Here is a 21,916-nt window from a genome sequence, read left to right on the forward strand (position 1 = left end):
TGAGGGGAACGGTTCTATCCTGTGCTGCTGCCCTTGTTCTTAGTCTGTTCGTGCTGGTGCCTCAGGGGATACGAAGGAAACAGCTTTGGCCGGCTGCACCATCTAGACCACAACCCCCAGAAGGCCTAGCGCCGCAGCGCGATCTTGAACAGCTGAGGGGAATCCCTCTTAAACCCAGGACGCTCACCACAGCGCGCGGGCAGCGCCCGGGCCAAGGGCGGGCCCGTCCTTGCCCGTCAAAGCCCGGATAAGGCTGGGCTGGGCCTACCCCCTAACATTTGTGGTGGGACTTGTTCAGCCACAGTGCCTTTCGACGCTGCCGTGAGGGGTTTGGCGTCTGGGTGGCTCAATACAAGAACTGTGAGTTGCCAGAGTGACTTGTTACCATTCTTTAGTTGTGTACTATACCAAGCTGCTGTGTTATTCCAAGGGAAGGCGGGGTGCTCGCAAAGAAGTTTGGCCCTATTCGCCTCAGTAGTATGTCTAAAAGGAGGGCTGGTGATAAGCCGGGGGGGACACTTGATGATTATTTAATAAGAGCAGAGTCAGCATTGAATCTTGAGATTCTAGCGGTGGAACGTAGACTCTCCCTAGATCCTACCAACTCCTCCCTCCCATGTGCCCAGATACAGACTGGCTCGCCTGCCTCTGTTCATTCCAGCCCAATAGATGGTAACTCTTCTCCTCCTGCACACGCTTCCCCTGTGCAGGAGTCCTTGGTTCCTGTTCAGGGTTATGTCTCCACCCAGAGTCCTTCCAGGGTTACAACAAGAGGGAGGTTGGCCCATAAAGTTAAAGGTAATAAAAAAGAAGTTACTAACAAATCACAGAGAGGTCAAGGAAAGAGTAAACCTACTGTTGAGTCGCTTCCTTCTAAGCCCAGTGGGCCCTCTGTTGAAGGGCGTCACTTGGACCACAATACTATTCTCTCCAGCCAGGCCCAGTTACAACCTCTTCTGGATTTACTTCTTGTTGGCCTCAAAGATCACTTAACTTGTCTCCTTGTCCCTGTACATCAAAAATTAGACCTTGTAGCCAACAGGTTGGACCAATTGGAAGCTAGATTTCCAGGCAATAAGATCTTAGTCCCAGGGCCCCCTACGCCGTTGAACGGGGTGACGCCAGTGGAGGTGCCTAATGAGGCAGGCAGTACTAGACCATCAAGGCCAGTGGGGGCTATGCCTTCGCTACCATCTATAGGGGAAGAGAATGACACCGTCTTAGGTCATGAAGTTGTTACCGACAGGGGTATTAATATTCATCATGACCTGCAAAGACGCCCTTCTCTAGTTAACAGGGTTGGCTTTGAAGGGGTGGGAGCAGGGCTCTCCTCACTGCCCTCTAGTCTACATCTTCCTCCCCAAGCCACCCCTTATACGATCATCTTGGCAAACGTTCCACCTCTCCTGGAAGGATCTTACGAACACTGGTCCAACCTTAAGAACAAATCCCTTCATTATTTGAGTTCCAAAATTGGAAATAGTAAGGCCCTATTTGATGATTTTAATATGGTTAGGCGCATTAATTGGATTGGTCAGTCCCACAAGTCTTTTCCTGGGGATTGTGTTGTGTTAAGCTTTAAGTCTCCTGCTCTAGTTAAATACATACTGGAAGTAGCCCATCACCTTCCCCCAGCTCCTAACTCAATTAGGATCCTCCCACTGGGCTTCTTTTATAGGCCAGGCTTTATACAACCTTTACGGGATAATTGTAATTTTCCAACAATTCCCGCCAGGTCTGATATGCCTATTGCGACCTTTAATCGCTTTGAAATTCTCTCTACAATGGAGGATAATGATTGACATATGGATGGTTCCTTATATATCTCAGTGCTTGCTCCAGGGTTGATGGGTCCTATTTGTCATCTGAGCCAGGATATTATTATTAAGACACCCTCCCCTAAAGATCGCTCCTGTTTGATAAATTCATCTGGTCTTAATTTGCTACCATCTGTTGAAACGATCGACCCCCAGTTTGTCTCAGGTCAAGCAGTTGAAACCAGGGTCGAAAAGTCTACACTAAAAATGGGCTCCTGGAACATTGCTGGGCTGGGGTCAAGGCTTGATATTCCTGATTGGGCTGACTTCGTTGATGAGTTTGAAATATGGGCATTTCAGGAGACCTGGGCACTGTCTCCCCACTTTCGTACAGGGTTCCTGAACTTCCACAAACCCGCTGTTAAGAGTCATAGAGGCAGACCCATGGGGGGCTTAACCACCTGGGTCCGTCAATGTGAAGGTGTCACCGTGACAGAGGTTCCAATCGACAGTTCTGATATTCTGATTATCAGGGTCAAATCCCGTAGCGGCCTCAATTTTCTTATAATTAATATCTATGTAAGAGGTCTCCCGGGAGGCAAATGCTCTCCCACATGTCATCTATTGGAGAATTATCTAGAGACCGCTCCTATGTTCACTAATAAGATTGTGGCTGGAGATTTTAATGTTTGTTTCGAGCCCTTGGGGGTCGAATGTGGGGATTTCACCGAGGAAGAAGACTCAACTTGGGGTGTTCCCATGTTGGAGTTGGAACCAGTAAGCAAATGGTCTCATGCTACCCTTTTTTTGAAGGGTTTATGTTTAAATCAGGGCATGAGAGCAGTTAATGGGCGAACTAATTCTGATAGGATGGGGAAGATGACATTTGACAATGGTAGATCAGGGAGCCGAATTGACTATATATTAGTCAGTTTGGATTTGTGGCCGCTCATAGACGACATGGTGGTAGTAAGTAGAGTCGAGAGCGACCACAACCCCCTTGCACTGTGTATCAAGGATAATAGCTTTGCAGTCTCCCCCACCCTCTCAGATGGCTGTTCCCCTATAGATGTCATCCTTACTAATGATCTCAGAAGGGTGAGATGGCCGAAAATCGCCACCTGTGAATCCTCACGAGTGGCCATCAGAAAATTAAGTAATAGTACCTTGGCCTTACTTAATCAAATGGAATCTCAAAATCTGATCAAGGATAATATCCGGGACACCCACAACAAACTCTTTGCCGAGCTTAAATCCTTTTTTGTGAAACGTCTTCCCGCCACTGGCAGGGGTAAAGAGTTGAGACCATGTACGTGGTACAACAAGGATTGTAGATTGGCCCAAAGTGCTCTGAAAGAGGCCATTAAATCTGGCTCTCTTTCTACCATCCAAAAATGTAGACTTGTTTACAAAACCGCTCAATCTAAGGCCAAGCAAAACTGGGATGAAGATCGTTGGAGGGATTTAGATCAGGCTTGCCACGACCGTAACATGGTCCAATTTTGGCATCTCCTTAAATGGGGTAATTCCCCCTCGGATATCCGCCCCTCTAATCAAGTAGAACCACAACAGTGGGTAGCGTATTTTGAGGAACAGTTTAAGGTTGGCGCTTTGATGGACAAGCAGATCTTCTGTCCTCCAGGTGTTGAAAACACATTAAAATTCTCCCCTGGTGAAGTTAAGTTAGTCTTACGATCGATTAAGAGTGGCAAAGCCCCAGGACCAGACTGTATCCCTGCCGATTTATTTATTCAGGAGCAAGATGTATGGATTCCATACTTGACCCTGCTGGCTAATGCCCTAGCGGGTGGTGCTGCTGTCCCCGATTCGTGGCAGAGATACTGCCGATCTATAAGAAAGGCGATCGCTCTGCCACGGGCAACTATAGACCTATTAGCTTAATAGACGCAGTACAAAAAATTATTGCCCACCTCGTTCTGGGTCGTATCCAAATTTGGATGTCCGACTCTGATGTGTTGTCTCCTCTTCAGGCAGGGTTTCGATCACACACTGGGACCCTGGACCAAGTATTCAGGGTAGTACTTCTGTATTGGAAGGTTGTTTTTCTGGGGGGAGGCAAGTTGTATGCGGCTTTCGTAGACTTATGGTCTGCGTTTGACCTTGTGCCGAGGGACAAGTTATGGAAATTACTCTCGGATATGGGCATGCCAAAAGAACTGGTCTCTTTTTTGGTCACCATTCATGAAAACACGTATGCCCGTGTCCGATGGGGTAAACCCGGGGAGCTGACTGATAGATTCAAAGTATCCAAAGGTGTTCGACAAGGGTGTGTACTCGCTCCCACCTTGTTTTCACTATTTATCAATGGGGTTGTAAATTATTTCTCAAATAGCCCTACTGATGCACCTACCTTGGCAGGAATGAAGATTCCCCTGCTCATGTTCGCGGATGACACCCTTTTGATCTCGAAGACGAGACAGGGTTTGCAGCTGGCCCTGTCTCGCTTCGAGATCTTCTGCCGCAAGCATGAGTTGGAGATAAACGTTGGGAAGACCAAGTTTATGGTTTTTCGCGGCCCCCGGCGGGTTAAGGCGGAGGTGTGTCTGGGTGGTGTCAACTCATCCCAAACGGCAGTGTTTACCTATCTTGGGGTCACCTTCAGCGAGACATGCAGCTGGTCCCACCAGCTGGATCTCCTCGCTCTCAAGCATGCTCAACTGGGAGGAGCTTTGCTGAAAGAGCACAAACTCTCTCTAACACAACCAATAGCTCCACTCATGAAGATCTATGGCTCCAAGATTTTACCTGCAATTTTATATGGAGCCGAGATCTGGGGTTTTAATAACTTGTCTAAGTTGATGACCGCCCAGAATAAATTCCTTCGGTCAGCTATCGGGCTCCCCCAATCCACCCCGCGCATCCCCCTATTGTATGATCTGGGAATTCAACCTATAGAGGACTGGGCAGGGTACAGACCCCTGGCGTTTTGGCGTCGTTTGTGGACGACTCCTGAACTAATTAACTATGCAAAAGCCCTCCTGGAGATCACAGGGTTGGAGGGGTCGCATAGGATTCCCTGGTTGTCTAGCATCAAAACTCTGTTGTTTGATCTCGGGATGCGTGACCTATGGGCTAACCCTGATACAGAAGTCTTCCCGTCAAAAAAGGTCCTTAAGGATGCGTACTGGAGTTATATTAAGAACAGGAGATGTGCTTCCCTTATAGGTTCCACGATGACTGTTACCTTCCTAGTTTTTAAGGACGAGTCTGTCTACGAAAGCTACTGGGATACCATCTTGAAGTTTCTTGATCGTAAATTGTATCACCAGTTCAGAGTGGGCGCCCTACCACTGCGAGGACTCACCAAAAGTTGGAGTCCTCTTGGCAGTGACAAATGCCCCTTTTGTGTAGACATGATTGAAACTATGGATCACTTCCTCTTTTGTTGCCCAATTTACCAACTCCCTAGACGTATCTGGCTTCGACCCGTCTGCAGATTAATGAGTACCCGTTCTGCACAGGTTGCTAGTAGAATCTTGAAAACAGATACATCAAAACCTATAGTAATTGGTGTTGCCAAATTTATCAGTTGGGCATGGATCCTTAGGGCTAGGAAACTTAAGTCGTGATCTGTGTTGTTAGCTGTCACAAATTAGTATTTATTTTGGTCCCTGGGCTAAATGGCGCGTCCCTATTTGCATTTTATCGTATTTTTTAACATGCTGTGATTATTTTTAATCTACTATTTTATGTAACATTTTAAAGGTTTTACAGTCTGTTTTGTATTGTATATGAATTGCATTGTAGTCGAATTGTTTAATATGTGTAGTATGTCTTTTATGATGCGAATCGAATAAAATCTTTTTTGACTGACTGACTGACTGTGTAGAAGTGAGTTTTTAATCCCACTTATTTTAAAGCGCCGAGACGGCAAATTACGTTTTTGATTACTGTGGGAGGATAAGTGCAAAGTCTGCTGAAATGGAATAATGTTTCGATATAGTGCACTGGCCAGAAAAAAAAGTTTGTAGAAAATGGCCAGAAAATGTGGGGTTATGGCCAGAGGTGCTAATTTTAGAAGTGGGGAGAAAGGCTCGATTCTCCGCAGCTCAACATCCTGTGATTCTGGGTAAATCAATTAAACATCCGATGCCTAAAAAAAAAAAAACTAAAAAAAACACATGAATGTGCCGTTTTGTAAAGCAACTGGTGCTCCTGTACATTCGGGTCAAGTTCACGCTATACAAAATGTGTAAAATCATAAACACTCTATTGAAAGAGTTAATTTGAAAGAGCGTCAATTCCCTCTGTACGTTTTTGTAATCTCGGTCAAATTCTTGTCAACAGACGTGACAATGTATAAACCGGAAATAAATATATGCCACTATGTTGGCAGAGTGTACTGTACACATTTATCCATTGCCGTTTTCAACATTTCTGTTTCCGACATTAGACACAAAATAACTAAATAACAATATTGCACCCATTTTAAAAGTAGAGCTAGAGGAAATAGCGAGGCATTGCAGACATCAAACCTTTTCTCCATATGTGAAAGAACATACGCACATGCATTTCCATATAGCTTCCGGTTAAGGATAGTGACGAAAGTGGACAGGTACTGTCCGGTACTCAGAGCCTGCACCTCTAGAACTCGACAGGGAGAGTACCTCAGTTTCTCGGCAGGGGGGTGATACTTTGAACGGAAGAGTACCAGCACTTTCAAATAGCAGGCAGGTCCTCTGGGGGGAGTGAATGCCTGCACTTCTAGAATTCTAAATGCATCAGTGTCTTAAATGGGCAGGTACTGCCCGCACTGAGTACATGTCCTTCTTTAATTTGAAAGGGAGAGTACCGGCACTTCTCAGAAGCAAGCAGCACCCTAAAGAGTGAGTACCTGCACTTCTATATCTCCACATAAAACACTGCATGGCATGCACTAGTCACGCAGGAATGTTTTCGCCTGATGCCACCCGGTAACTGCCTTTCTGGTGGGAGTGAGTCAGCGTATGTGATTTATATTGTTACTTGCCTGGCGTGCCTGATATTATTGTATTTACATTTATATAGCGTTTACTAACCCTCATGAGGTGTCAAAGCGCTTTTCGGCGAGTAGCACACTACTCCGGAACCCAAAAAGGATTAGTGATTGGGGATGTTGCTTGAGCAGATACTAATGTACGTGCTCGCCCCCCCCCCCCCAAGAGAGGGCGGTGCGTCTGTCTCGTCCTGACCACTCTCCTTAACGCCCGTGTGTTGCTCCTTGGATTTCCTTCGAGTTTGTGAAAATGAGTCACAGAGTGGTGCCCTGGGACAGACAGATGCTACCCTGTTGCTGTTATCCCAGGCTGGACATGCCCGCCACGGCCTGTAATTAGCTCCAGGCATGTGCAAACAGCCCCCACAATGCACAAACACCATGCTCCCCCCAACGGAGCAATCTAAAATCTAAGCAACCCGTTTTACAGCTCACTGAAGCCATATACAACAACTTAGCGGCTAGCGGTATCGACTTTGGAACAGGGGAACTAGGTTCAAATCCCGGCATCGGCACAACACCCTGTGATTCTGGAAAAATCTAATAATGTCTCATTTACTATACATCTATGTATCTAGCCTGTGTGTCCTGTAAATTGCTCCAGTGCCCTCGGACCAAGTTCACACTATAGGAAATTGAAATAAAGGTAAGAACGGGCGTTCCCACTTTCTTTAACTCACACCAGCCAGCCGAAGGTTGTAATTTGCCGCTCCAAGCACACGTGTTTGCTCATTGGAGGTAATCGTATGTTCCGGTTGATCAAACTATCAGCGCGTTCGTTTGGAAACATTGCTCTATTTCATAATAAAATAATAATTTAATAAAACAATAAACAACCTGTTAAAGTTTGACATTAAATCTTCGATGCACAATAAAAAAAAAAACATGAAAATATCTCATCCCTCCGCGCACGCCTTTTTTGGCATATATGTATATAGCCACAGCTGAAATAAGATTCAGTGTGTACAGCATGGGTACTCACAAACTTTCTCTCGGGGGCCAAATTTACAGTGTGGTTTGTGGCTGAGGGCCGCACCGGTGGGGGCGGGGCAGTGGGGAGGGGGCGGGGCTAGAGCAAAAAAAAAACTGTGACCATGAGGTTGAACACAGGCCCCTGCAGCAGACGCCTTAGTCCACTGAGCCACCAGACCCGATTCACACATCTCTATCTATCTATCTATCTATCTATCTATCTATCTATCTATCTAGCTCTCTCTCGCTCTGTCTCCCTCCCTCTCTCTCTCTCCCTCTCTCTGTCTCCCTCTCTATCTCTCTCTCTCTCTTTCTCTCTCTCTCTCTCTCTCTCTCTCTCTCTCTCTCTCTCTCTCTCTTTCTCTCCCTCACTCTGTCTCCCTCACTCTGTCTCCCTCCCTCTGTCTCCCTCCCTCTGTCTCCCACTGTCTCCCGCCCTCTGTTGTTCCCTCCCTCTGTCTCCCTCCCTCTGTGTCTGTCTCCCTGCCTGTTTCCCTCCCTCTCTGTTTCCCTCCCTCCCTGTCTCACTCAATCTGTTTGTCTCCCTCTCTCTGTCTCCCTCCCTCTCTCTGTCTCCCTCCCTCTCTCTGTCTCCCTCCCTGTTTCCCTCCATCTCTGTCTCCCTCCCTCTCTCTCCTTCCCTCTCCCTGTCCCCCTCCCTCTCCCTTACTCTATCTCTCCCTCTGTCTCACTCACTGTGTTTGTCTCCCTCCCTCTACCTCCCTCCCTCTGCCTCTCTCTCTCTCGCTCTCCCTCCCTCTGTCTCCCTCCCTCTCTCTCCCTCCCTCTCTCTATCTCTCTCTCAATCAGTTTGTCTCCCTTTCTCTCTGTGTCCGTCCCTCTGTCTCCCGCTGTCTCTCTCTGTCTCCCGCTGTCTCACTCACTCTGTTTGTCTCCCTCTCTCTGTCTCCCTCCCTCCCCCTCTGTCTCCCTTCCTCTCCCTCTGTCTCCTTGTCGGTCTCCCTCTCTCTCTGTCTCTCCCTCTCTCTATCTCTATCTCTCCCTCTCTCTGTCTCTCCCTGTCTCCCGCTCTCTCTGTCTCCCGCTCTCTCTGTCTCCCGCTCTCTCTGTCTCCCGCTCTCTCTGTCTCCCGCTCTCTCTGTCTCCCGCTCTCTCTGTCTTCCCCCTTTCCCTCTCTCTCTCCCTCCCTCTGTCGCACTCTATCTTCCTCCCGCTGTAAACTCACCCGCTGCTCTCACTAGCTGCTGCCCCCCCCACCTCACCCGGCTGTCCCTGTCACCTCACCCCACGCTGAGACAGCTTCCCTGGAACACGCACAGCCACCGCACCCAAGTACTTCACAGGTCTTTTAAAGACCATTCACTTGTTAATGAGGCTTTGTTGAATTTCACCTCTTCTTAGCACCCCTGCATCTCCACTCAAAAGCGCCCCTGCATCTCCACTTAATCAGAGTGGAGATGCAGGAGCGCTAAGAAGAGGTGAAATACAACAAAGCCTTATTAACAAGTGAATGGTTTTTAAAAGAATCGCCTGGCCCCCATAGCTCAGCGCTGCTGCCACTGGCGATATTAAAATGGCGATATTAAAAAACAGAGGTATGTTGTCTGCAAGGTCCGCGGGCCGCCAGGGAAGGCTTGCCGGGCAGCTGGCGGCCCGCGGGCCGTACTATGAGTACCCGTGGTGTACAGTCTGTGCTTTCTTAAATGACAAAATAATTTGTAAAAGGATATTATAATTCTTCAACTTTCCATTAACTAGCATCAATCTCTTATCTTTATGGGGCCATGCGTTTCTAATTAGAGTGGAAGCGCGCACTGCCCCCGACCTCTCAAAGGAAAAAAATCTTGAAGAAACCAAGATTTTTTTCCTTTGAGAGGTTGGGGGCAGTGCGCTCCTCCACGCTAATTAGAAACACATGGCCCCATAAAGATAAGAAAGTGCTTGGCGACAGCCGCAAAGCAGGCGAGCCAGTCCGGATCGGCCGGACGAAAAGGCGAAAGGGTGTCACCAAAAAACCCTCATTTTCAATGGCAGGCCACCGTTTAGCATAAACGGTGACGCCAGCCAATGAAAATGAGGGACGAGGCTTCTTGTTCCCTTCTCAAATCTACTCTCCTACAAAATCTCTCGCCCAGCGAGCAGCGCTTTGCACTACAGTGCCAGGCGAGACCTAAAAAGGGCTATCACTCGGTTAGGTGTTTAGAGATCTCACACATAGGGGTAGAAATGCAGCTGTTACAGATAAAGTAGATAATGGAGAAGCAAATGTTTGGATACATAGTAACCCACATACTCCTAGTCAATAATGTCTCGCATAGTATTTGGGATATGTCCTATGCTCTCAGCGAGCCACTGACCCTCTATCAGAGGCTCAGATTCGGCCTAAAGTTTCTACTCTCTATGAGGTGACTTAGGGGGGAGTACTGGTGTGCCAACATAAAGCACTTGCATCATTTCGGCTTCATCCTTTAATCAGTTTGAGAATTCCTGAACTAGCATGACGAGCTATCTTTTTAATTTTGATAGGGTGTCTCCATCCTTGTTCAGGCTTTATCGACTTCTCTACCCCTATAAGCCAATGATATTAGCATTTGCTGTACTACTCAAATTTGCTAAAACTAAAAGTGTACCAAAGTCCACCGTGAACAACAGTGTTCCAATAGACATGATTAAACATCCCAATACATCAAAGGGGCTTGCAAAATTCACACGTCTCTGTTCTGAGTAGTTACAGACCTAGTGTTGGTTTGCTGGTGGAAAGTAAAACCAGCGGAAAGGTTATTAGTCAGCTACAGACTCATCTTGATAGATACCAGATATTTATATTTACCAGTTGGCACTTGCACCATGTAACAGACACATCCCATGCGGATGTTATGCATAGTTTATATTGTAAAGAAGGGTATTTTCTATGATGGATTGTGAGTTATTGGTTGATCACCTTAAAGCGAATGTCTGGGTAAACAGACAATCCTTTTATGTTCCGCCACCTTTTTTTCTGGGGTCTAGTTCAGTCAGCTAGATTGGCTCGCTTTTATTTAAGTCCTAAAGTCCTATGTTGTGGTGCTAAAATAATAATATTTATCAATCTTTATACTTATTACGTAATGGATGGCCTTGCTTGATCCATGACCATGCTTTGGAAAGTCAGTTATATACAGATTACACTTGGACCACATTGAAAATCAGAAGAGCGCTTCCTGGAAATGATAAGAATCTAATTGACCACCTGTCTCAGGTCCTAACATGGGCCCTGCTAACTGTCGCTATTTGAATGAGTCCAGGACTATAGTAATTTTTGGATAACAGCACAACTGAACAAACAGCTAAATCTGTCATCTCTTAAAAGCTGAAAAGGATTCTACCAACATCCGAGTATTTCGCATAAATCCACCATGCACGTGATTGCTAGCAAATGGAATTTACTCCCCTAGGACTTATAGTTTGAGCCTTCTTTTTCCATCTTTAAGGATAACTCAGCACAACTGTTTTGGACCCTTCCTTCACAGCAACCAAGACAGTCAGTGCATACAGACAACTTTTAAATGTAAAACTGCATTATATAAACATTCATAAATTTACATTATTGTTCTGACAAAACATATTTTTCTCATAGGGACAGCAGAAAGATGGAGAACAAAGTCCTTGGGATCCCACCAAGTACAAACTGAATTTAACACCGATTGCACATTTACCCTACCACCTTCACCATTCTAACTTCATATTAATCCAAAAATTGCATGAATTGTCTTTCATAATGCTAAACAATGAGGATAGTTCTTACCACCTTCGGGGTGTACTTTAATATGCCACTGGTACTCTAAAGCTGTTGACCAGCATGATCTCACCTACAGAAAACATTGTTGGCCCAACAAAATATACTTCAAGAAATACATTTTTAAAATCAAAATAAAGAGAGAGCTTATGGACACTTTGCACCCATTTTTCATAAATAGTTGATCAACAGTGTCAGACTTAGACAGGACATAAAATTAAAAGTAAATGAAATAAAATGCCAGATTAGATATAGAAAGGAATGCTGTGGAAGGAAATGAAATGAGTAAGAGAGACAGGGAGGCACAGTGAGGGCACGGAGGATGGACCCCTGGGCAGAGCCTAGGAAGAACAACGCACAGTGAGGAGCACACATCAGAGCAGGAGGAAGGCTCACGCTGACACAAGGCCATGAGAGGAAAAGGGTGTAACAATTCTACAGCCCCTCTACAGTTGAGAAAGATTTACAAGGCAATTCGTAGATGACGCATGTGCTCTGCGCAGCATGCACCAATGAAATTCACCACTCCTCTGTGACAGCAGAGGGAGCTCAGTGATTGAGCCCTTGCCATGGTGAAACAGAGTGCCCGACTTAAGGTTTTACATAAATCTCAACATATACTGTGAAAGAGGACTAGAAATGTAAGGTGTTCTTGCTGTTTGGGAACTTCAGCATCATCTCGTAGGGTGTCAACCCTATTCACTGTAATAGAAAGAAGTTACAAACGATTATTGAAAGGCTCAGAATTCGGTTTTTAATCGATGAAGGAGTGTGAGCTGTGTTTAACATGAAATAGGGTGTGCATTGAATCAAATATGCTAACTAAATGCTGCCTTCATTAAATGGGAATAAGCTTGCTTCATGGCTCCTCACTAGACTGCAACAGCTACCATTAAATGTTACACACCCACACAACGCTAATTTGATAAATATTCAAATCCCAGATTACATATCCTGACGTTCTGAGTTTCTCCAGGATCATAACAGAGACACTGCTAAACATTAGAACGTACAAATAATTTCAGAAGGCTGTGGATAAAATCTGGACCCGGGTGCACCCTTAACATTCTGATATGTGGGATTTTACTGCACTGTAAGAAAACGACATTGCAAACCTGAACATGTGAGAACTCATTGCATATTAGCTTAACGCTGATGCAATGGCTGCTTTCGTCAAAGAATTTTAGAAGAAACACTCCTGATTGGAATCATATAACCAATAAATCTCAGTGCAGCTACATTTACTTCACATTCAGTGAAGTAATTTTAATAGCAGTAACAACCGGACAAAGGAATGCGTAAAGCCTAATCTACTCTCTGAAGAATTATTGTTTAGGTAATCTAACCAGAAGGAAACTCTGAGTAATTTAATAAATAAGTTACTGGAGAATTTACTCCAAAAAATAACGGCCTTGCAGGATCCACAAGGGAGCGGACACATTTTGTACGAGAACTCGTTGGAAAAATAACTACTCCAATGAAGAATTAAATAGGTGATGGGCAGTCAACTGGACAGTAACTGGGACAGAATTTTATAGAGGCATTCCAAACTGAAATGTCTCATGTAGTTAAAAAAAAATCTAGATTAAGGTCCCCTGTGAAATGCTCTTCAAAAGATGAAAAGCTTGCCTAACACAATTCAATTCTTATCAGCAGACTCTCAATTGACAGAGCAATCTAACCTACCTGAGCTCTCCTAGTCTACCACAATATGATCTGTCTATTGGAGGATCAACTAGGTGAAGAACAGTCAGCTGAACACAATTGAAAGATGAGCCACCTATTTGAAAATCTAATGGGGCGCTGGGGGTAGAGGCAGGAATTGAATATTGATGGACCTAGGGGACACAGTCAATTGCAGTGTCTTTTGACAGATACACTGTTTTTTAAAAAAAATATTAGTTTATGAGGGGAAAGATTTTAGGAGAGTTGCCTATCAAAAACTTAAATGGGAAATTAAATACTCTTTTTGACATTTTGGGAGATGAAATACCAGCGAGAATCCATTGAGGAATGGACCTTTCATTGGAGAGACCATAGATGAATTAATAATGCCAATATATAACTTTAAAGAGATGAATCATCTATTAGAAAATCCACTGAAAGAGCCACCATGTATTGATAAATTCCCTGGAAAATAATCTTTTATTTGATACTTTTAACTTGGGAGTGAACATCAAAGAAGAACACCAAGTTGCTCTCAGCACCTCAGGTCTCCAAATTCCAATAAAAAAATGGTTCAGCCAGCCATGTTTATTAAAATTGTAATCTCCAACCGAGCACTGAAAGACAAAGGTATAGTAATAGGTTGTTTAGTGTACTAATGCTTAGGATACTGTAATGCAGTGCATGCAGGGATCCCCGATGAAGCAGTTCTCCCTGCAAAAGCTTAAAGGATTGTATACTGTCTGCCAGTAAATATCCAACTTTGCTTTAAAATTGGTTTGCCTATAAATGCAGTCAATATATAGCCTCTTGCTGATTAACAAGGCACAACAAAACAAATTTGAGGTAGGGAGAGCTATCTTTGCTAGCAATTCCATCCTTCAGACTTTTCCCTAGAGTGAAACACAGCTTCTCAGTCTAGGCTTCGTTTTGCCCCCTCGCATCAAGGGATGCTTTCCCTGCCAACTCCCCATTTACTCCATTTGTAAACATGTACATCCCCGGGAGTTTTAGCTCATGTAAGATCTTTCGACTTATGTGCAGTCCTGAGAAACAGATAAATATGCTTAATATACATACACTGAAGAACCTATTGGGAATTGCCGTTTCTACTGAATGAAATTGTTGAAAGTTAATTGTTTGTGAATTATTAAGTAGCACATTAAATGTTACACTGCAAAATTAATTATCATGTGGAATCCACTGGGGATTAATTTGATCTACTGGGACTATTATCTCCTTACTGGAAAATCAGAACAGAGAAGATCTTATTGAGAAAGCTTCTGAAAGGTGAAGCATCTGTAATAAATGTCATTTTAAACCAATTAGCAATGTGGTTGAAATGTAATTACTTTCAAGACTCACCAAGGGGAATATTAGTCAAAGAAAAATCATAATGGGATGCTAATCAATATATTTTTATATTTTTAAGAATGCAGGGTTGGATAATACACTGAGAGGTCAATCCACTGATGAATATAACTGTGGAAGATTAGCAATGTTAAACATTGTGAAAGGAAAACTGATCCCTAGGTAAAGATACAGCAAAAGGAAAACTCCTCTTCCACCAGAATTGTTAACCTAAAAACAAAGCTACCTTTAAATTAGCCACTCAGATTAGTTTTGCAATAGATTCTGCAGAATCATAATTTTCCGCCTGATACTCAGCAATAGGTCACTCTGGTTGCAGAAGAGCCTCTGATTTTGATTATATTTATATACTGTACAACAATAATTAAATGGGTTCTTATGTTGGATAATGATTGTTATATCCAACATAACAGTACTAATGCTACTGAAGGAGTTAAGACTAAATGGACCCTGTCCCAATTCTAATATGTGGCTTAATTGGTAGAGCTATGCATCATGCTATCAATCAACTGAGCGACACTATCAACTGAAAAACTACTACTCCACTAATTTAAGTTGAAATGTCTTCAAATATATTAGCTGAGAGGATTTTACCATATAACGCCAATTCTCAATTAGATTATCAAATAGATGATAGAGCTTCACTTAAAAAAAACTTTTAAGAATAACCTCTTACTGTATTCTCCAGTAGGTTTACACTTATGCTTATGCTGGGAATGCATTTCAATATAACTTGTATTTAAAGTAATGTTTTAATAAAAATGTATACCTGAGTAGATTGAATCAAATTATCGCCTAACAGTTCTCCAACACAAATGTTTCCCCGACAGAGTTGCCAATAAATAACTTGTCTAAAATATTTTCCACAGATGATTCATTGCCTACTAAGTTACAGGGGGTTACTCTATCAACAAATAGTCCATTTTTAGGATCAATCTCATGAAACTTTTCTCTAAACCATTCATTCTGCTATTGCTCCGGTAATCGAAAGTGCATCTACCAACAGATTATATAGGCAAACAGATGAGTAATATTGTTTTAAAAAAGAAATTCTCAAAACTGATGGAACACTCATCCTTCAACAGCATAAATGGACTTGAGGTTGTCCACAACATTTAGCTCAGGATTTCTATGGGTTACTAATATCTCCAACATCCGTTTTTTTACACCAAAACGTTATTTTCACAGGAAAGCTACTTGTTGTATTGTTGGATGTTGCAATTACTCCCAGGACAAAATAAGAAATACTGTGGCCCAGCAGACCTTTCCACCCAAAAGTCATTAAAATGAGGTAGCCTCCCGTATTGCCAACAGAAAGGAAGCCCCGATCTAGCTAAAGGATCCTACTACAGAGTATACTTGTTACACCCTTTTCCAGACAAGAATGCGAGAGGGTCCTGGCGTATTGACAGAGAGCACAGACTCATGGGAAGGAGAGAAAAGGAATGTGTGTTATTTGGTTGCTTTGTTTTCACAGATAGGTGCCAGCACGGCTGGTATAGGTATGAGCAAGTTACCTTTGTTGCGATTTTCAGGGGGTCCGGGTTTTTTACCTGTTTAAACAAAAAGAAAAGGATGGGATCTCTGGTCACATGGTCTGACATTCCAGGCGGGCGTGAAATAATGTTTTTCTCTATCCCCATCCACCCTTAATAGATGTTTCATGACTGTTTCTGCACGGCCCATTGTTCCAAGTAATTATAGACCACTGGAGAGGTATGCTGTTTCTTCAAGCTGATTTATTTTCATAGGAAAAGCAGGGCTAAACGTAAAGCATTTTTGTGGAAAGTACAAAACTGACCTATCATTTCCCTTGTGGCCTAAAGGCAATTTGGAAGACTTACTTGGGCAGTCAGCAACCCTCCCCAGTAGATTCCAGAACAGAATGACCATAGAAAACAGGATTCTACAACACTGAAATAAGAAGAGCAATCATTCATTATTCTCAAAGAACAGACTCAAAAATGACTATACTGAGACCTAGATTTAAATTTGCTGCACATACTAGAAGGATGGCTTGCTGGTCGATGGCAATCTCCCCTGCACCTCTTAAATCCATAAACAAATTTGTGATTAAGAAATATCACAACAGAAAATGGTATCTCATACGACACCTGAACAAGGTCTAAATGAGAGATTAATATGAATGGAGAAATACAGGTCAGAGCGATTAGAGCAGAAGATAGCATTTTGAGAGGATTGGGAGGCACTTAGGATGGATACTTGTGAAGCATGGTGAAGGCTAATTGGCATAAAGAGCAAAGGTCATTTGTAGGGAAGACAGGCATGTTAGGCAGGAGTGGTAATGAAGCAGCTCAAAAACCATATGCGACCCTTAAAATACTGGTTTTAGTCACCTACTACGTGCTCTGCGACACCAAGCAGGAAACGGTGTGTGTGTGCATGTGTATATATATGTATGTATATGGAAGACAGGATAACACTGAATGTGTAACTCTGCCTGTCTGTTAAGAAAGATCTATTGGTATTTGACCCACACCCACCGCTGGTTGGAATAGCTGCACTTAATCTGTAATTTAGTGTTGGAAAACCTCCTCCCTGTTATTAACGAGATCTTAAAATGCTGCTCTACCTGCTATGGGGTGGATTCTTACAATGCTCTTCCCTATTTCTTCAGGCAGGCCTTTGTTTCTCCTCCTTGCGCCTGAGTGATCTTTCTAGGACAATGCTTCCCAAAGGTTTTAGAACTACAACTCACTTTTTAGAACAACAAACTTCTGTGACTCACCTACCTTTAAAGGATAGCAATCCTAACAGAATCATGGCGCAATGATTCCTCATCCCCATACCTGGACCTCCTAGTCCCCCCTAACTACAACATTGCAAGACTGGACAGACAATCTAACAAGAACGAAGGAGGCATCGCCTGCATCTACAGCTCCAACCTCCGCATCACCGAACTTCTGGCGGATTCTACCGAATCCTGCGAATACCTCGCTCTTGCTATTTGCAACAACTCCACCCTACTATGCAATCTTCACATCTTTTACCACCCCCCAGGTATAACGACTCTTTCACCGACCACCTCATGGAAATCATCCCAGCTAAAATTCCCACCAACTCCAAAGATATCTTCTTAGGCGATTTTAACCTACACTGGAACGATCCCAAGGATCCACATGTCAACGCCATTAAAGACCTCCTGGCAGATCAAGCCCTGACCCAAGCCTGCTCACTACCTACTCATTCAAAAGGGGCAACCCTTGACTGGATCATCTCCAAAGAATCAACTGTCAAGCTCATCTCTATTGACCCATGCAACTGGTCTGACCACCACGCCATCACCTTCCATCTACCTGGCACCATCAAGACAAAAGCACCGCAACCAACGATTCCTAAACGCTGGATCAGAGACACCAAGAACTTGGACCAAAGTGAACTGGTTGCCCGCTGTAAATCCAACCTCCCCCCCCCTTCGCATCTCTCATCAGTCAGTGACCTCAATGATCACTACTCTGCGACCATCTCAAACATCCTGGACGATCTAGCCCCACTAAAACTGAAAAGAACCCAAATCAAAGACAGAAACCCCTGGTTCACAGGTTCCCTTAACAACGAGAGGAGAGCCCTCCGGCAAGCTGAAAGAGCCTGGAGGCAACACCCCTCTACTGCACACCTACAATTCCTCCACCTGGCCAGAAATACCAACAACAGGAACATTCTCAACTCCAAAAAATACTTCTTCAGAACCGAACTTGAGAAAGCTAAGAACAGACCCCACAAGCTCTTCGAATTGGTCAAACACCAATCTAACAAACTGGCCAAATCTTCTAAAGAAACCCCCAGATCTCTTATATCCTCTGAAGAATTCTCCTCTTTCTTCACTGACAAAATCTTGGCCCTTGGAAACGAACTCAGCGCCATCACATACCCCCAACCCCCACCTGACCAGTCTCCTCCCACAGACACACCCACAGGCCCCTCCCAAAAATCAGGCTCACTGGTCTATCTTCAAAGACTAAGATGAAGACTCCATCTCCAAAATCCTCTACCTTAAAACCGAACAACCATTTCAATGACCCGCTCCCTGTCAACTGCCTTACGGTCGTCGCCCAATCCATTATTCCAGGCTGGACTTCAATAATCAATGCCTCCCTTCAGCAGGGAATGATGCCAGATTCTCTAAAAGCCGGCCAAGTCCTCCCCATCCTGAAAAAGCCATCGCTGGACCCAGCCTCCCCAGACAACTTCAGACCCATCTCCAACATCCCCCTCTTAGCCAAAGTGTTGGAGAAATGTGTGCAACAGCAGCTAGTCACCACATCAACAACTTCGACCTCCTTGATGACTTTCAATCCGGATTTAGACCAGGGCACAGCACAGAAACCACCATGCTCCACATAGTCGATGAAGCCCTCCAAGCCCTCGACCATGGCAAAACTTGTCTCCTAATCCTCCTGGACCTATCCTCGGCCTTCGACACAGTCAACCATGAAAAACTACTCGAACGCCTCAAACTCAGAATGGGATTAGATGGCACTGTTCTAGATTGGTTCAGGTCCTTCCTCCATAACCGGTCACAGAGATTCCTGATTAATGGCAACCTTTCATCATCATCGCCGGTCACAGTTGGAGTCCCTCAAGGATCAACCCTGTCCCCCACACTCTTCAACCGCTTCCTAGATCCGCTTACCGAAGTATTGCGTGCAGCTAATATCTCCTATCATATGTATGCCAGATCTACATCAAAACCTCTTCTCTCGAAGAGATTATCTCCCTGAACGAAGCCCTGATACTCACCGTACAATGGCTCGCATCCAACCAACTCAAACTCAATGCAAAGAAAACAGAATTTCTCCTGATCTCCCCTCCCAATGCCAACTTAGAGATTCAATCATGGATCAAGGCTATTACAGCCTTAAATTGCCCACCGACCATTGTGAATTCGGCTAAATCCCTGGGCATTACCCTTGACACAAACCTTAACATGAGGGACCACATAAATTCTATGGCTAAAACAGCCAGATTCCATCTGAGCTACCTTAGGAAATTGAAACCCTTCCTTGAAGCTCCCGACCTAAAAATGGCAGTTCAAGCACTCGTCATCTCTAGACTGGAATATGGCTGCTCAACCCTCTCGGGCTTACCCAAGATCTCCCTGGCACCTCTAAAAGCCTGCCTCAACGCGGCTGCCAGACTACTGACTGGCACAAGGAAATACGATCATATTTCCCCACACCTGAAAGCTCTCAACTGGCTTCCCTTGGAGGCAAGAATACAGCTCAAACTAGCATGCATCACGCACAAAGCTTTACACTCTAACTCCCCCGCATATCTGACACAGAAACTCGTGATCTCCGGAGGAACCAGAAACTCCAGATCCGCCAGAGATTTCCTGCTCCAACCTGCACGTTTTTGGAAAAAAAAAAAATGTACAATCGGGCCTTCTCAGGGGCTGCTCCACAAATATGGAACTCTCTCCCACCCCACATCAGTAGAATCCCCTCACTATCTCACTTCAAAAAGGATGCCAAAATCTTCCTTATAGGCAAATTTCTCGTCTAACACTACCTCAGCTACTTCTTTGGCATAACCTATGACGGCCCACTACCTCCCCCTACCTACCGGGTCTCCCGAAACACCAGAATCTTGGGACCGGGTGGGAATTATTGAAAATGTACTCTTTAAATATGGTTTCTCGCTCTTTGCAATTGGTTATGTAAACTGTAAATACATGCTTCGCTTTACCCTATATATTCCTGCACTACACTGCTACTTGAGCTGTAACTGGTCGACTCTAAATCTGTCTGTATAATGCTTTGCTCCCCTGTAAAGCGCTTTGATACCCTAACGGGTCAAGTTCGCGCTTTATAAAACACATAAATAAATAAATAAAAATATAAGGTAGGCTATTTTTTAAAGCAACTAAAGCATCATGTGGTAGCACACCGTCAGTTACAGAAAGCACATTTCCCATTAAAATGGACACTTAATTTGCAAAGACATACAGTTTTAGCAATTGAGCAATATCGTCCACAAATAATAATGTGTGGAAATTGGGTTTCTGTGAATATTTATTATTTGTGCGTCACCAAGTAAGGTGAATTGATTTGTTCTGCACCTATTACAATGTCCGTTTCCATCACATTTAATAATTACAAAAAAAATGCTTCATTTTTGCTTTCTGAAGTGCTGAATGTATATAGTTAATTTACAGGCATTAACAATTTGTTGTTACGAAATAATTACGTCCTACAGCCTTTCCTTTCACCCTCGTGTACCCCAGCAAGATTGTCACATAATTGACTTTACTCATCTTTCTATGAACACAAAGAGAGAGGAGTTTGTAAACACCAATCCCCATGTTAAACAAATAAGCAGCAATTTGTCAGAATACATAGCCTGACACTGCACCTCTGTCTTTGAAGCGCAGAAAATGTGACAAGATAAATGCAGATATTAAAGGCATCGTTATTTACTGCTTGGACTTTCCCGGCCCACCAAAAATCGGCTCACGACCCACAGTTTGGGAAATACTGTTCTAGGAAGCAGGTGTAAGATGGAAATGTACTGCTCACTTGACCTTCTTCTACAGCGCAATTGTATTATTTGGCAACAGTTATATTGATTGCAGTGATTGCCGATTATTCAGACCTGATCAAATGACAGGTACAGCAAACTCAAAGAGGGCAGGTTTTTCATCATCATCATAGATCTTTATTCGATTCACAGAATCATAAAAGCATCAAACATACAACAAAAGTACAGATAAGATCTATTTACAGTTGGAGAGCTAAACCCTCGTTATATACATATCAATGTTTAAAACCCATTGTATAGACAAGGTACAACATGGTGGATCCCTAGTAATGACATATAAAGTGCTTGATGCCACTTAGAACTAAGTGTGCACATGTAAACAGGATAAGATTTCTTAAAGTGCAAGGTGCTTCGTTATGATTTAACAACGTACAAACATGACTACCCAAAAAAATGTTTACAGTCAATCATAATCTTTAGATACCCTCAAATTACGTTTGATAAAATTTCCGCAGTTCTCAATAAAATAAGTTTAAAATCTCAGTCCCTTTTTAGTCCTAATAAAATTGGCTGCTAGTAAAAATCTGCTGGTACCAAATACAATGAGTCTTGAAGAGTCAGTTTTCAGGATACGCAACATTTCAAGGTATTTTCCAACACATAGCTTCCTGCCCAAAGGTTTAATCTATTTGTTTCTAGGTGCTCTGTAGGCAGGACAAAAAAATAAAACGTGTGCTATGTCCTCTTTAGACCCTGTATTGCATAGGGAGCACCTGTCATCAATTTCCCCTCTCTCTCTCCCGGCAAGCCCCCAATTGGCACCTCTAAAAGCCTGCCTCAACGCGGCTGCCAGACTACTGACTGGCACAAGGAAATACGATCATATTTCCCCACACCTGAAAGCTCTCAACTGGCTTC

At 43.8% G+C, this 21,916-nt stretch overlaps 1 protein-coding gene across 4 annotated transcripts in view; it reads right to left on the minus strand.

Moving 5' to 3' along the window:
- The window catches only part of LOC146870694 (plasma membrane calcium-transporting ATPase 4-like), a 1,872,989-nt gene that overhangs the window by 409,293 nt on the left and 1,441,780 nt on the right, over nt 1-21,916 (minus strand). For all 4 annotated transcript variants that reach the window (XM_085646147.1, XM_085646144.1, XM_085646145.1 and 1 more), the window contains one exon: nt 16,015-16,050. In XM_085646147.1, coding sequence (XP_085502273.1) covers nt 16,015-16,050 — 36 coding nt within the window. The remainder of the gene's footprint in view (nt 1-16,014; nt 16,051-21,916) is intronic.

This window comes from Triturus cristatus, chromosome 1_1 (assembly GCF_964204655.1).
Source record: "Triturus cristatus chromosome 1_1, aTriCri1.1, whole genome shotgun sequence".
In the NCBI taxonomy this organism is placed as follows: domain Eukaryota; kingdom Metazoa; phylum Chordata; class Amphibia; order Caudata; family Salamandridae; genus Triturus; species Triturus cristatus.